This window comes from Carcharhinus amblyrhynchos, unplaced genomic scaffold, assembly GCF_965287045.1.
Source record: "Carcharhinus amblyrhynchos unplaced genomic scaffold, sCarAmb.v2.hapA scaffold_37, whole genome shotgun sequence".
NCBI lineage: Eukaryota > Metazoa > Chordata > Chondrichthyes > Carcharhiniformes > Carcharhinidae > Carcharhinus > Carcharhinus amblyrhynchos.
The window spans coordinates 4,834,336-4,850,550 of record NW_027649778.1 but is presented as its reverse complement, the minus strand read 5'-3'; the positions used below and the strand labels follow the sequence as shown (position 1 = coordinate 4,850,550).

General features: G+C 52.3%; 1 protein-coding gene across 1 annotated transcript in view; it reads left to right on the top strand.

Moving 5' to 3' along the window:
* Positions 1-9,683, top strand: part of numbl (NUMB like endocytic adaptor protein) — a 39,934-nt gene extending 30,251 nt beyond the window's left edge. The window contains exons 4-7 of the mRNA XM_080218196.1: positions 883-1,087; positions 2,981-3,274; positions 5,383-5,550; positions 7,259-9,683. Of these exons, the coding sequence (XP_080074322.1) occupies positions 883-1,087; positions 2,981-3,274; positions 5,383-5,550; positions 7,259-7,965 (1,374 nt within the window). The 3' untranslated portion in view covers positions 7,966-9,683. The remainder of the gene's footprint in view (positions 1-882; positions 1,088-2,980; positions 3,275-5,382; positions 5,551-7,258) is intronic.
* Positions 9,684-16,215: the final 6,532 nt, after the last annotated feature.

Here is a 16,215-nt window from a genome sequence, read left to right as displayed (position 1 = left end):
GGTAGATAGGGAGGAAACTTTTCTCCTTAGTAGAGGGGCCAATAAGCAGGGGGCAGAGATTTAAGGGAAGGGGCAGCATGGTCAGTGCAGCTTGGAAGGCCGAAGGGCCTGTTCCTATGCTGTAATTTTCTTTGCTCTTCAGATTTAGAGGGAACTTGAGGAAAATCTTTTTCACCCAGACGGTGATGGGAATCTGGAACTCGCTGCCTCTCTTCCCATTCTCCCCCCTCGTTTTCCTATCAGTTCAGGAAACAGTGATCATAACGCTATAAGCTTCCCAACCCGGGTAGGGTGACAGAGTTGGGAACCCTCACTGTTAGACCAAGAAGTGTATCCCTGCTCTTGTATTCTGGCCCTCTCGACATTGCATTTGAACCATAGAACCCTACAATGCAGAAAGAGGCCCTTCGGCCCATCGAGTCTGCACCAAACACAATCCGACCCAGGCCCTACCCCCATATCCCTACATATTATACCCAGTAATCCCCTCTAACCTACGCATCCCTGGACACTAAGGGTCAATTTCTTAGCACGGCCAATCAACCTAACCTGCTCATCTTTGGATTGTGGGAGGAAACAGGAGCACCCGGAGGAAACCCACGCAGACACGCGGAGAATGTGCAAACTCCACACAGACAGTGAGCCGAGTCAGGAATCGAACCCAGGTCCCTGGAGCTGTGAAGCAGCAGTGCTAACGGCTGTGCCACTGTGCTGCCCAACTGCCGACTGAACCTGTACGTTAACCCTAAGAGAATCTTGAACGATGACCCCCCAAGTCCCGTTGTGTTTCTGATTTCCTAAGCATTTTCCTATTTAGAAAGTGCCCCTCTCCCCGCGCCTCGAGCTGCAGCCCCCAGTGACTGTCCTGTGCCCCTCTCACAGGGAGAACGGCTGAGCCACGCGGTGGGCTGTGCGTTCGCCGCCTGTCTGGAACGGAAGCAGAAACGGGAGAAGGAGTGTGGAGTGACGGCATCCTTCGACGCCAGCCGAACCAGCTTCACGCGGGAAGGCTCCTTCCGGGTGACCACGGCCTCCCAGCAAGCCGAGAGAGAGGAGACAATGAAGCAACTACAGGACAAGAAGAAAGGTGAGGGGGTGGGGGGGGGAGAGGGACACAGCAGCGAGACATTGAGCTCCCCACACACACCAGCTACCTTAGATTAGATTAAATTTGATTTATTATTGTCACATTGTAGAAGTGAGAATTTAGCGGGGCTGACGCACCCTAACCAGCACGTCTTTTCGGAGTGTGGGAGGAAACCCACGCAGACACGGGGAGAACATGCAGACTCAGCACAGACAGTGCCTCACAGCACCGGGAATCGAACTGGAGTCCCTGGCGCTGTGAGGCAGCGGTGCTGACCGCTGTTACCCTACAGTATAGAAGGAGGCCATTCGGCCCATCGAGTCTGTACCAATCCTAATTCCACCCAGGCCCTATTCTCGTAACCCCGCACATTTAACCCGCTAATCCTCCAGGCACCAGGGTCAATTTAGCATGGCCAATCCACCCTAACCCGCACATCTTTGGAATGTGGAAGGAAACCGGAGCACCCGCAGTAAACCCACGCAGACATGGGAAGAATGTGCAAACTCTACACAGTCATCTGAGGCTGGAATTGAACCTGGGTCCCTGGCAGTGTGAAGCAGCAGTGCTGGGCACTGTGCCGCATGTATTAACACACAGTGAAATTATTGTTTCTTGTGGGCTACACAGACGAAGCATACCATTCATAGAGAAGGAAAGGAGAGGGTACAGAATGTAATGTTACAGTCACAGCTAGGGTGTAGTGAAACATCACCTTAATGTGAAATAAGTCCATTCGATAGTCCGATGGCAGCCTCATGATGACATTGTGTGAACCCCCTGGGCATTGCCGCAGGGTTCGGCCAGTCCAGCACAGTGACCACCCAGTCCAAAAGCTGAGCAGCACAGTGGGTTAGCACTGCTGCCTCACAGTGCCAGGGACCCAGGTTCAATTCCCGGCTTGGGTCACTGTCTGTGTGGAGTTTGCACATTCTCCCCGTGTCTGCGTGGGTTTCCTCCGGGTGCTCCTGTTTCCTCCCACACTCTGAAAGACATGCTGGTTAGGGTGCATTGGCCGCACTAAATTCTCCCTCAGTGTACCTGGACAGGCATTGGAGGGTAGAGACTGGGGGATTTTCATTGCAGTGACTTCATTGCAGTGTTAATATAAGCCTACTTGCGACTCTAGTAAATAAAGTTTAAACCTGCACATCTTTGGGCTGTGACTCTGACACCTTTCAGACTCACTGAGGGAGAATTTAGCATGGCCAAATCACGCCTTAGTGTCCCAAGGTGTGTAGGTTAGGTGGATTGGCCGTGCTAAATTGCCCGCTTAGTGTCCCAAGGTATGTAGTTAGTGGGGTTAATACGTGGGGTTATGGGGTAAACCTGGGTAAGAGTCTGTGCAAGCTCGATGGGCTGAATGGCTGCCTCCTGCACTGTAGGGATTCTATGAAAATATTAGCAAGCCACAAACCATTTGTACGATATTGATCATCCCAGTTTGGAGTGCACTGATGGTGACCTCTTCCTTGGAGGCCCTGGAATAGATCTGATGTAACTCAGTCGCATAAAGCAACCTGAGGAGGCCATTCAGCCCCTTGAGTTTGGTCTGCTGTTAAATATGCCTATGGCGGATCTACCTGAGTCCACAGGTCATGTGGCAAAACTCCCATCAACCTTTGCCTTGGATGTAACCAAGGAGATGGAACGTCCATAACCCCCAGGGGGGCGGCTCAGAGACAATACAGGCCCACACCAGGTCAATAGGACGGATTTCCTTCTCCGAAGGATACTGGTGAAGCATTTGGGATTTGATGGTCACTTTTGCAACTTGATACTCCCAAACTGCGGGAGCGAGATTGAATTGAGATTGCCCGGGTCCCCTTGACCTCCCGTCAATGGGCCGAATGGCCTCTTCCCATCACTGATGCCTTGTTCTCATCCCCACAGCTGAAGCAGCGGCAACGGGTAGCCCGGCGGCCGGCTCGGGACCCCCCCCGCCCACCAGCAGCTCCCCCCCACAAGGGGCGGCCTCACCGGTGGACAAGAGCGACCCAAGCTACCAGCACGCCATCCCGCGGAGGCACGCGCCCCTGGAGCAGCTGGTGAGGCAGGGCTCCTTCCGCGGCTTCCCGGCCCTCAGCCAGAAGAACTCGCCGTTCAAGCGGCAGCTCTCCCTCCGCCTCAACGAGCTGCCGTCAACCCTGCAGAGGAAGACACAGGAATTCCAGGTGAAAAGCCCAGGTGAGACACCCCCAGGCTCTGGGTTGTCCCGTTCGCCCATGGGATGCAGGCAACGGCTCGGCATTTACTGACCTCCCTTAATCAAGGGGCCTGATGGATCAAGTGGTTTTTATTCATTCCTGGGCCAGTATTTATTGCCCATCCCTAGTTGCCCCTTGGAGGGCAGTTGAGAGTCAACCACATTGCTGTGGCTGTGGAGTCACATGTAGGCCAGACCGGGTAAAGACGGCAGATTTCCTTCCCTAAAGGGACATTAGTGAACCAGGTGGGTTTTTCCAACAATCGACAATAGCCCCAGGAGCTATTTGTGTGATTTCAAGAAGAAATTAGAATGTTATGACCTCAACTACTTTCTGTGGTAGTTTTATTTTAATTACTTTGTGGGTCATGGACCTCACTGGCTGGGCCAGTATTTATTGCCCATCCCTAGTTGCCCCTTGGAGGGCAGTTGAGAGTCAACCACATTGCTGTGGCTCTGGAGTCACATGTAGGCCAGACCGGGGTACGGACGGCAGATTTCCTTCCCTAAAGGACATTAGTGAACCAGATGGGTTTTTCTGACAATGGTTTCATGGTCATCAGGAGATTCTTAATTCCAGATTTTTTTATTGATTTCAAATTCCACCATCTGCCGTGGCGGGATTCGAACCCGGGTCCCCCAGAACATTAGCTGAGTTTCTGCATTAATAGTCCAGTGATAAAACCACTAGGCCATCGCCTCCAACCCCGGAGGGAACACAATTAAGAGCGAACCACATTACTATGAGTCTGGGCGGCATGGTGGTTCGCACTGCTGCCTCACAGCACCAGGGACCTGGGTTCGATTCCCAGCTTGGGTCACTGTCTGTGCGGAGTCTGCACCATTCTCCCCGTGTCTGCGTTGGTTTCCTCCGGGTGCTCCGGTTTCCTCCCGCAGCCCGAAAGACGTGCTGGTTAGGGTGCACTGGCCGTGCTAAATTCCCCCTCAGTGTGACCCGAACAGGCGCCGGAGTGTGGCGACTAGGGGATTTTCACAGTAACTTCATTGCAGTGTTAATGTACGTCTACTTGCCCCTTCAGAGACCCAGGGTATTGCTCTGGGGACCCAGGTTCGAATCCCGCCACGGCAGATGGTGAAACTTGAATAAAAATCTGGAATTAAAAATCTACTGAAACCATTGTTGGAAAAACCCATCTGGGTCACTAATGTCCCTTTAGGGAAGGAAATCTGCCGTCCTTACCCGGTCTGGCCTACACGTGACTCCAGAGCCACAGCAATGTGGTTAACTCTCAAATGAAGGGCAGTTCAGGGTGAGCCATAAATCCTGGCCCAGAGAAAGGCACCAAGGGTGGGAGAAGTTTCAAATCCTCTTCGCAAATGACAACTGTTGCTCGATCGATTGATAATTTTTAAACCTGGGATTGATAAATGTTTCTTAGCCAATAAGGGATTTGGGGCACAGATCTACCATGATCTCAATCAGTGGCAAAAAGATACACAGGGTCGAATGGCCTCCTTCTGTTCCCATGTTCCGAAAGAGATTGAGGGTGACAGAGGGATGTTCAGGAGGGAGGGAGGGTGAGGGAGAGATGTTAGAAGGGAGGAGGGTGAGGGAGGGATGTTTGGAGGGTGGGGAGAGGGTGAGAGAGGGGAGGGTGAGGGAGGGATATTTGAAGGGAGAGTGGGTGATGGAGGATGTTTGGAGGGAGGGAGGGATGTTGGGAGGGAGGGTGAGGGAGGGATGTTTGGCGGGAGGGTGAGGGAAGGCGGAGGGTGAGGGAAGGTGATGGAGGATATGAAGGATGAGGGTGGGGGGAGGGTGAGAGAGGGGAGGGTGAAGGAGGGATATTTGAAGGGAGAGCGGGTGATGGAGGATGTTTGGAGGGAGGGAGGGTTGTTTGGAGGGGTGAGGGTGAGGGAGGAATGTTTGGAGGGAGGGTGAGGGAGGCAGGGTGATGGAGGGGGCGTCTTGGGGATTGAGGGAAGGTTGGAAGTTCTCCAGCTGTTGGCCGGGTGCTGTCTGTCCAGCCCGCTGGGGTATTGGGAGTTCTTTGCTCCACCCGGACGGGGCTGAACTTCCAGCCTGGCTTTCTCCCCGAGTTAACTCTTCCTTCGTTCCCTCCGCCAGTGGCTGAATTTGACATATCGCCCAGCAACGAGCCAGACCTCGACGCCTTCTGTAACCCGATAGACACGGCATCAAGCAAACCACCCTCCTGTGACCCATTCTCCTCCACTCCAGCTCCCAGCTCAATCGCAGTGACTGCTCCCTCACTACCGCCCCACGCACCTCAGGGTAAGAGCCTTCCCTAAGGACCACAGGAAGGAAAGATAAGATTGACAGCAGGGCAGAGTCAATGGGCCGAATGGCCGCCTTCTGCTGCTGCTTTTGGTTTGATTTATTTTTGTCACATGTACTGGGATAAAGTATTGTTTCTTGCGTGCTTTACAGACAAAGCATACCGTTCATGGAGTACATAGAGGAGAAGGAAAGGAGAGAGTGCAGGATGTAGTGTTACAGTCATAGCTAGGGTGTAGAGAAAGATCAACTTAATGCAAGGTAGGTCCATTCAAAAGTCTGACGGCAGCAGGGAAGAAGCTGTTCTTGAGTTGGTTGGTACGTGACTCCAGACCTCTGTATGGTTATCCCAAAGGAAGAAGGTGGAAGAGAGAATGTCCGGGATGTGTGGGGTGGCACAGTGGTTAGCACTGCGGCCTCACAGTGACCCGGGATCGATTCCCAGGCTCGGGTCACACTCTGTGCGGAGTGGGCTGGAGGAGATTACAGAGATAGGGAAGAGTGTAGAGGGATGGTGGAGGTTACAGAGATAGGGAGGGGCTGTAGAGGGCTGGAGGAGATTACAGAGATAGGGAGGGGCTGTAGAGGGATGTTGGAGGTTACAGAGATAGGGAGGGGTGTAGGGACTGGAGGAGATTACAGAGATAGGGAGGATTGTAAGGGCTGGAGAAGGTTACCGAGATAGGGGAGGAATGTAAAGGGCTGGAGGAGGTTAAAGAGATAAGGAGGGGTGTAGTGGGCTGGAGGAGGTTACAGAGATAGGGAGGAGTGTAGAGGGCTGGAGGAGGTTACAGAGATAGGGAGGAGTGTAGGGGCTGGAGGAGGTTACAGAGATAGGGAGGAGTGTAGAGGGCTGGAGGAGGTTACAGAGATAGGGACGATTGTGAGGGGCTGGTAGAGGTTACAGAGAAACGGAGGGGAAAGGCCCGTGAAGGAATTGAAGACCAGAATGAGAAGTTTAAAATGGTGGTGATAGCAGAGGGGGAACTCTGTAGGTGAGTGAGCACGGGGTGGGTGAGGGGTGAACAGGACTTAGGAAGGAGAATGAGGTAAAACTTGTGTTGAGGGGAGATGTGGAAGATAGGAGACTGGGTGGCACGGTGATTAGCACGGCTGCCTCACAGTGCCAGGGACCCAGGTTCGATTCCCGCCTCGGGTCAATGTCTGTGTGGAGTCTGCACATTCTCCCCGTGTCTGCATGGGTTTCCTCTGGGTGCTCCGGTTCCCTCCTACAGTCCAAAGATGTGCGGGTTAGGTGGATTGGCCGTGCTAAATTGCCCCTTAAGGGATTTGTAAATTAAGATTAACGAGATAAGGGGATGTGTAAGTTAGGGACATCGGTGAGTTAATGAATGAGGTTATGGGGACGGGGCGGGGGGGGGTGTACTTGATGTTCTGTCTCCTGTCTTCCACATCTCCCTGTTAGAGAGTTGGTGCAGACTCGATGGGCTGAATGGCCTCCTTCTGCAGTGTAGGGATTCAGGAGAACGTTGGAACAGTTACACTTCCCTGCCTGAGCACGCTGCCCAAATTCCCTAACAGATCCTGGCTTGACGATCAGGGGGAAGGATGTGGGGGGGGTGGTCTGTGTGTGCAGGAGGGGGTTTGGAAGGGTGTCCAGCTCTGTACACGGGGGGAGGGTGGGGGGGTGTGGGATTGCTGCACGAGGTGTAACTCACGCTGCACTTGTTTCCTCTCTCGATAGGGAACGGAGGATGGGGAGACGCCATTACCACCGCCGCCACCGCAACCACAGTGAGCTCGCTGTTCCAGCCCAGCCACCGACGCACGCCATCCGAGGCCGAGCGCTGGCTGCAGGAAGTGGCGAAGGCCGCCCGGGCCCAGCAACAGCCGCTGGCCCCCACCACCGTCTCCATGCCGACAGGAATGCCAGTCTTCCCCGTGGCCTTTGACCCCAGCGCCGCCCCGCTTGGCCTGTACGGGCCCATGCAGCCCGCCTTCGTGCCCGCCTACGCCCCCGGCCTGAGCAACGGGATGCCCTACCCTGCCCCCAGCGTGCCGGTGGTGGGGATCACCCCCTCGCAGATGGTGGCCAACGCCTTTGGCAGCGCCTCCGCCGGCGGCCAGCAGGCCCACCCGGCGGCCGGGGGCAAGGCCGCCTCCCTCCCCCCGGCCTTCGGCCTCACCGCGTCGCCGGGCCCGGTCGCCGGCCTGCAGCCTAGGCCCGCTCGGCAGGTGAACGGTTCCACGGCCTCGAGCCAGCCTGGCGGCGTCGCCGTGGGGCGCGGGGCCTGGCCTCCGGACCCCGCCCAGCTGCCCATGGCGCAGGAGGCTGACCAGTTTGAGGCGCAGTGGGCCTCCCTCGAGTCAAAGTCCCAGCAGCGGAGCGGGGCCTTACCAACTAACCCCTTTTCTACCGACCTACAGAAAACGTTTGAGATCCAGCTCTAAGGAAGCAACAGGAATATTAAAAAAAAAACTCTTCAGATTGAACTGTGTAACCACTAAGAAACATTTGTATTTTGCATTTGAGAAGTGCCATTGGACAGTGGCGCTGAAGAGAGAACCCCTTGGGTTTTGTTCTTTGATCTGATTAAGACTTTGACATTGGGAAGCTCAGTGAAGGCCAAGGGTCCATGGGTCAAGATGGACTTAAGGCTGAAGAAAAAAGCCCCGAGTACAGATCTCCTCGCAAGTACCACAGAGAGAGAGAGAGGGCTTTTAACTGTGAACCCATCTGGGGACCCCCTCGGCGCACTTCCAAAAACCCTCGTGACAAATCCCATCCCAAGTCAGAGCAGACAGTAACCAGAGAGATCTCAAAGAGTAAAGAGCCATTCACTCATGCCCCCCCCCTCCTTTAGGGAAGGAAATCTGCCGTCCTTACCCGGGTCTGGCCTACGCGTGACTCCAAGCAATGTGGTTGACTCTCTGAAAGAGCCGAGCGAGAGACACTCAGTGGTCAAGAAGGCAGCTCGCCACCGTCTTCTCCAGGGCATTTAGGGATGGGCAATAAATTCAGCCCAGCCAGCGCTGCCCTCAAATGAATAATAAAAGAATTCCTCCCCGCCGCCCACTCTCCGTCACATTCCAAAAGCGTAGAACAAAGGACGGTTCTGCACATACTAACCAAGTGTGTCACCAAACACCAAATTCCAAGGGTTATAATTGATTTCTTTATTTTCCATTCCTCGCAAATATTTTTCTCCCACCCCGCCCCCCCCCTCCCATTTTTCGGAGAACTGAAACTCCACATTTAAAATCTACTTAGCGCACAATGTGTCCAAGTCGTGGGAAACGGAGCCTTTCTGCTTAGCCCTTCCCCCCATCAGGAGGGAAGCACCTTGGGTTCCGTGACAGTTCACCGAATCTGGAGGTTTCGGGCCTTTCTCTGGACGGTTGTTCGGGGCCGTGTCGATCGGTACACCCCGGAAGCCAGGCCCTTCGGAACGGCGAGGCTTTCCGGAACAACCCCGGAAGACAGACCCGACTCCTCCGGGGCCTGTGCCTTTCGGGGTGTCTCCGGGCTAGCCGATGAGTGTAGACACGAGAGGTGGCAAATGCTGGCCAGACGTGCCAGGGATCCTGGTTACTAAGGTAAACCCGGTCGCGGCTTGCAGGCCGAGAAGGTGGCACGAGACCTAATCCTTAGACTTAAGGTAGGCTAGGGAACGCTGTATATTCAAAATCTTGTAGTTAAGAGGTATTTTGGTAAAGAGTATATATAGTAAGGCTTTTGAAATGTCCACAAAATAGGAAGCGAACTTGCCAGATTGCTCCGAAGCTGCGCCGTCACATGCCGGATACCGGAGAACGTTCCCCGGGACTTTACGCCATCGATGGGGATCTATGGGAAGCAAGGGGCCAATTGTTCGGAAAATGGCGGGGTGCCTTGACCACCAATGGTGAAAAGTAGACAGAGCTAGATTCCCCCCCCCACCTCTCCAAAAACCACCCCCTCCCCCAAGTCCACTCCCAACTTCTGAGAAGGTGCAGGGAGGGGGGGAGGTGCTTTCAGTCACGGCCTAGACACGGGTTTATCTCTACCTCATGGCCTTCCAGATCTGGAACCTTTCCCCCAGCCAGATCCAAGACCGTTCAGGCTCACTGTGTTGGGTCCCAGGTCAGGAGTCGGATGTCCTGTGTTGAGATAGCTCGAGAGAGAGAGAGAGAGAGAGAGAGAGAAAGTGCTTTGCCACAAAACCATTCCGCACTTCCGTTGTCTGAGAAATTGCCACCTTCACGCCCGCTTTCTTATTCTGAGGGGGTGAGGGTAGGAATGGGCCACCCTCTCCTCCCTCCACCCCCCCCCCCCCCCCCCCCCTACCCATTCCACCCAAAACATTACCCGTAGATGGAGCGTCCCACCTGGGGTCGGCTCCGCAAACCTCTTAGCCAATCTGTCAATGGGATGGGGAAGGTTTTGGGTGGGGGGGGTGTCTTCTGAGGTGTGATTCCCAGCAGACCAAAACTTGGCACCAGCTGGCACTGCCTGGGTTGCTAATTAATGAGAGATTGTGTAGGTGTGGGGGAGGAAGGTGGGTGGGGCGGGGGGGGGGGGGTGGAGGTGGTGGGGGCTTCCTGGTGGGAACTGAACCCTCCACCAGTTCCGTCAATACGAAGAAGTATATCTTGTCTCCTTCCAGGAAGTGGCTTGACAATCAAGATTTTGGAAGCTCCCAGCCCCTCGTCCGATACCGAAAGGGTTCCACGCTCGCGTTATCAGTGCCACGTTCAAAACCATTCCCACTTCCCGGCATCTCCACCCACGCTCACGTTGGTATGGCTTACAGGGCTGTGCGTTATTCCGAGTGCCGGAATGCAATTGTTTTGTGACGGAACGATTACTTGAATGAATAATGCCAAATTACATAGTTATTTTGTGATAGGCAGTTTAACCAATGTCAATTTCATATGTATTGTGTACTGTTCGCATCTCAAACCCGCCCCACCCAGACTCCCCCCGACGAGGTTCCCACACAGGAATATTCCTCCCCCCCCCACCACCACCCGGTGTACGAGACCTTCCCTGTGCCGAGAATTAATTGCTCAGTTTTATTTTTGCACTTTTTAGCAGGAATCTGGGATGGGATATTCAATGAGTCAGCACTTATAGAAATCCTACAGTGCAGAAAGAGGCCATTCGGCCCATCGAGCCTGCACAGACCACAATCCCACCCACACCCTATCCCCATAACCCCGCGTATCTACCCTGTTAGTCCCCCTGACACTAAGGGGCAATTTAACACGGCCAATCCACCTGACCGGCACATCTTGGGCCCTGATGTGGAGATGCCGGCGTTGGACTGGGGTGAGTTCAGTAAGAAGTCTCTCAACACCCAGTTAAAGAGCAACAGCTTTATTTGGAATCACGAGCTTTCGGAGCGCAGCTCCTTCACCGGGTGAGTGGAACTTTTGGACTTTTACCTAGTGTTCTGAGACTTCTTACCCTGCCCATCTTTGGACACTAAGGGGCAATTTAGCACGGCCAATCTACCTAACCAGCAGATCTTAGGACACCAAGGGACAATTTACCAGGGCCCCTTGGGTGGACGGGTCCCTGGAGGGAACCCCATCTGTGCAATTTTATGTTGTCCTCCCCAGCCAATGTGAACACTCTGCCCCCCCATTCCCTCCCCACCCCCACCCATTCCCCTCCCACACCCACCCCCACCCCCACCCCCACCCATTCCCCTCCCACACCCCACCCATTCCCCTCCCACCCCCACCCATTCCCCTCCCACACCCCACCCATTCCCCTCCCACACCCCACCCATTCCCCTCCCACCCCCACCCATTCCCCTCCCACACCCCACTACCACCACCATCTTATATCCACTGAGGCGAATTCGTAGAGGTTTACAGCATGGAAACAGACCCTTCAGCCCAACTTGTCCATACCACCCTTTTTAAACCCCTAAACTAATCCCAAATGCCCACGTTTGGCCCATATCCCTCTAAATCCATCTCACCATGTAACTGTCGAAACGCTTTTTAAAACACAAAATTGTACCCGCCTTTACTACTACCTCTGGCAGCTCGTTCCAGACACTCACCACCCTCTGTGTGAAAAAATTCCCCTCTGGATCCTTTTATATCTCTCACCTTAAACCCATGCCCTCTGGTTTTAGACTCCCCTACCTTTGGGAAAAGATATTGACTATCTAGCTGATCTGTGCCCCTCATTATTTTATAGACCTCTATAAGATCACCCCTCAGCATCCGACGCTCCGGAGGAAAAAATCCCAGTCTATCCAGCCTCTCCTTATAACACAAACCATCAAGTCCTGGTAGCATCCTAGTAAATCTTTTCTGCACTCTTTCTAGTTTAATAATATCCTTTCTATAATAGGGTGACCAGAATTGCACACAGTATTCCAAGTGTGGCCTTACCAATGTCTTATACAACTTTAACAAGATGTGCCAACTCCTGTATTCAATGTTCTGACCAATGAAACCAAGCATGCCGAATGTTTTCTTCACCACTCTGTCCACCTATGACTCCACTTTCAAGGAGCTATGAACCTGTCCCCCTAGATCTCTATTCTGTAACTCTCCCCAACGCCCTACCATTAACTAAATAAGTCCTGCCCTGGTTCAATCTACCAAAATGCATCACCTCACGTTTGTCTAAATTAAACTCCATCTGCCACTTGTCAGTCCACTGGCCCAATTGATCAAGATTCCATTGCAATTGGAGATAACTTTCTTCACATCCACTATGCCACCAATCTTGGTGTTATTTGCAAACCTACTAACCATGCCTCCTATATTCTCATCCAAATCGTAAAATTTGTGTAAAATTGACCTCTCCAACTCTGAATTTTGCTCTCCAGGTCCAGTGTTTCTGCCTGAAGGCCTTGATCCGATCAATAACTTGTCATCCTTCCCACGTCCCCATCCAGTTTGCTTTATTATTGATCCCTCCCAGCTGATGATGGTGCCATGCACAATTTTAACATTTAAATTATTAGATGGAGGAATTAAATGTAAGAGCCATTTTCCTCCAGCACTTTTATCCATTTGAGTATTCATGAAAATGTGGGTAGTAAGGCCGGTTGCCATGGTGACAGTGATAAGGCCGCAATCTGCCTCTTGGCAAACGCTGGCTGGGACCCATCTTAATGTCTGCGTGTTGTCTTTCCTTCAACTGAATCAATCTGCCCATCAGTGATCTGTCTAAAGAAATCTGTCTGTTATTGGACACCACACTTCCCAGCAGTTTATCAATAAGTTGGCCATAATATGGATAACAATCATTGAATCCCAGGCCAGGGAGCTCTGATCAATCCATCTTGCAGCCAATTGAGAAATAGTTAGAAGCTTAAGATTCTTATGTCCAAAGATGTGTGGGTTAGGTGGATTGGCCATGCTAAGTTGCCCCTTCATGTCCAAAGATGTGTGGGTTAGGTGGATTGGCCATGCTAAGTTGCCCCTTCATGTCCAAAGATGTGTGGGTTAGGTGGATTGGCCATGCTAAGTTGCCCCTTCATGTCCAAAGATGTGTGGGTTAGGTGGATTGGCCATGCGAAATTGCCCCTTCATGTCCAAAGATGTGCAGGTTAGGTGGATTGGCCACTAAATTGCCCCTAACTGTCCAAAGTTGTGTAAGTTGCATGGATTGGCCATACTAAATTGCCCCTTAGTGTTCCAAGATATGCAGGTTAGGTGGATTGGCCACGCTAAATTGCCCCTTAGTGTTAAGGGGAATTAGCAGGGTAAATGCATGGGATTTTGGGGATAGGGCCTGGGTGGGATTGTTGTTGGTGCAGGCTTGATGGGCCAAACGACCTCGTTCTGCACTGCAGGGATTCTATAATGCCTCTCCCCTGGGGGGAGTACCTAGGGCAGTAGGGTTAAACCGAGTGGCTTTTCTGGGTCTGTTTGAGACCTGGGCCCTCGCCATCATGACGTTCGGGAAGGCGAGTGAACGGACTTGCTTGTTGCTAAGGAAAATTGAGCGGCCGGTGGTTTGGCAGCTGACTAGGCCGCACATCTGTCTGGCAGTGAGTGATGGAAAGGGTTTACACAAGATTGATCGCAGTGCCCACTTTAACTTTGCTTTAGGGAAGCCACTTGCCCTGCCCCTCCCCCGACAGCCAAGGTGGCTAAAACCTCCAACCCAGAATAGGCCCAAAATACAGATACTGAGACCAGCCCTGCAACTGGAAAGAAAATTCCAACTCTTTAAAAATGCTTCCTCAACTCCATCCAAAGACAGTCCCTTGACCACATCAGTTGTATTCCAAAAAAATTAAGCATCTGTCCTCAAATAATTATAAACCATTTATAAAGTACCAATGATATGATGCATTAATATTGTTTTGGAGAATCTGACTTGGCTGAGGATGGGATGTTGCCTGGGCAAGGCAGTTAGAGAGATAAGCCTTTGAGGGTGTTCTTGCTTTTTAATCAAACTGGAAGCCCTTTAACTGGTGCGGCACAGTGGTTAGCACGGCTGCCTCCCAGCGTCAGGGACCCGGGTTCGATTCCCGGCTCAGGTCAGTGTCTGTGCGGAGTCTGCATGTTCTCCCTGTGTCTGCTTGGGTTTCCTCCAGTTTCATCCCACACTGCAAAGATGTGCGGGTTAGATGGATTGGCTGTGATAAATTGCCCCTTAGTGTTCAAAGATGTGCAGGTTGGGTAGATTGGCCATGCTAAATTGCCCCTTAGTGTCAGGAGGATAGCAGGGCAAATACTGAGGTTACAGGGATAGGGCCTGGGTGGATTGTTGTTGGCGCAGGTTCGATGGGCCGAATGCCTCTTTCTGCACTGTAGAGATTGTATGATTCCACCAGATGCTAGGGTACTGCTATCAGGCCTTGAGGCGCTGGACTATTTGGCCTTGAAGGGCATCACAAACCTAATTCCGCCCCAACTGTGGTGACAAGAGTCACTTAGTTGTGATCAAGACCAAATTCTCCCTCCCGCCAGCCCTTGCCCCACTACCACGAGGAGGCGATGGCCTGGTGATATTATCGCGAGACCATTAATCCAGAAACTCAGCTAACACTCTGGGGGGTTCGAATCCCACAGATGGTGGAATTTGAATTCAGTAAAAAAAAAATCTGGAATTAAGAATCTACTGATGACCATGAAACCAAAAATCCCATCTGGTTCACTAATGTCCCTTAGGGAAGGAAATCTGCCGTCCTTACCCAGTCTGGCCTACATGTGACTCCAAAGCCACAGCAATGTGGTTGACTCTCAACTGCCCTCGGACAACTAGGGATGGGCAATAAATGCTGGCCCAGCCAGCGACACCCATGTCCCACAAATGAATGGAAAAGAAAGTATTTGGGTCATTGACATGATCATTTAGCTCAAGGCAGAACCTCTGATCTACCAGCTTCAGTTCTGGAGAGATGTGTCGGGTCGATCTTTCGCTGTCCGTGCAGAGATATGGCTTCCAGTTTGATTATTATGGTAAACCCCTGTGCAAATGGTGGTGGTTCCTGCCCCAGGTTTGGGAAGGAGCCTCAGGGTTGAGTTTCAGGAATCGCAGCAGCTCGGAGGGGGGTGGGGGGGGCGGGTTTCTGATGGGGGTTTGCCAACACCTCCAAGATGGGCCTGGGATTGAAGAACAGCGCTAATCCTAACCCTAACGGGAAAAAAAACATCGGGGCATGGAGCAAGGAAAATATTCCTTGAACATTTGTCTATAAACAAGCTTAAAATTGGGATGGGGAGAATGGAAGCTGATTGGCTGGCAAGTCAAGCATCATCCTGTTGGGTGAAGAGCCTTCTTGCTTTCTGATTGGTGCAGGAAGGCCGTACATCACACGGATGGATGTGTTGGCCAGTTGATGGCTGGAGTGTTGGTGGGGGTGGTTTGTAATGGGACTTCAGGAATAATTCCATCACAGGTGGCAGTGAGTACGAGAGAGAGCGTTTGGCTCAGTGTCTGCAAGCAAACTATTGTGGGCCAGACTTGTTGCGCCCTCTTGGGGAGGGGAGTAGTTACAGTAGGAACATGGGCCCTGTGCTGGAGTGAGCTTGCATCGTGGGGTTTTAACTTAATGCCAAATCCTTATTTTATATGTATTAATATATATTTTAAATAGTTATGTTTATTAAGCTGTAAGTAAATATTACCAAACATCGTTATAGCCAGGTTTGGGGAGGGGGTAATGGGGAGAATCTGTTCTGAAGAGATTGTCGCAACTTTTGAGAAACTGTGTCTTTGTCCAAAGGCGGAAAATGAAATCCAACCTTCCCAGTTTCCGATTATTTGTCGCTGGGACCAAAAACCCACCCCATCTTTTCCTATCCAACACTTGGAAGGATGGTGGGATACGTTGTTCTTGGGTTCCTCTAGGGGGGCGTTGGCTGGAATTTCTGTGCCCAATATGGCTGCCTTGGGTTCCAATTCTGCCCCCAAAGAGTGGGGAAAGTCTACGGAGCTCCCCAAAATGTTTTCAGGCACAGAGCAGCCCCCCCGTCCCCCCCCCCTCCATTTACAAAAAAACATCTCTCTGACCTTTCCAATAATGGTACAAGTTGGCCGGAATCCTCCAGCCATTCACACTGGCCTGGGTTCTCCAATTCCCGCTTTTCTGGACTAACGTCAATGGGAATTCCAATTGACAGCGGCGGGTCTGGAGAATCCCACCGCGAGCAAGCGGCAGGAAATGGGAGAACCTCGCCCATGATCTCTGGACCTGGGGAGCAGGCCGAAAGTGGCGCCTCCTTTTGATCCTC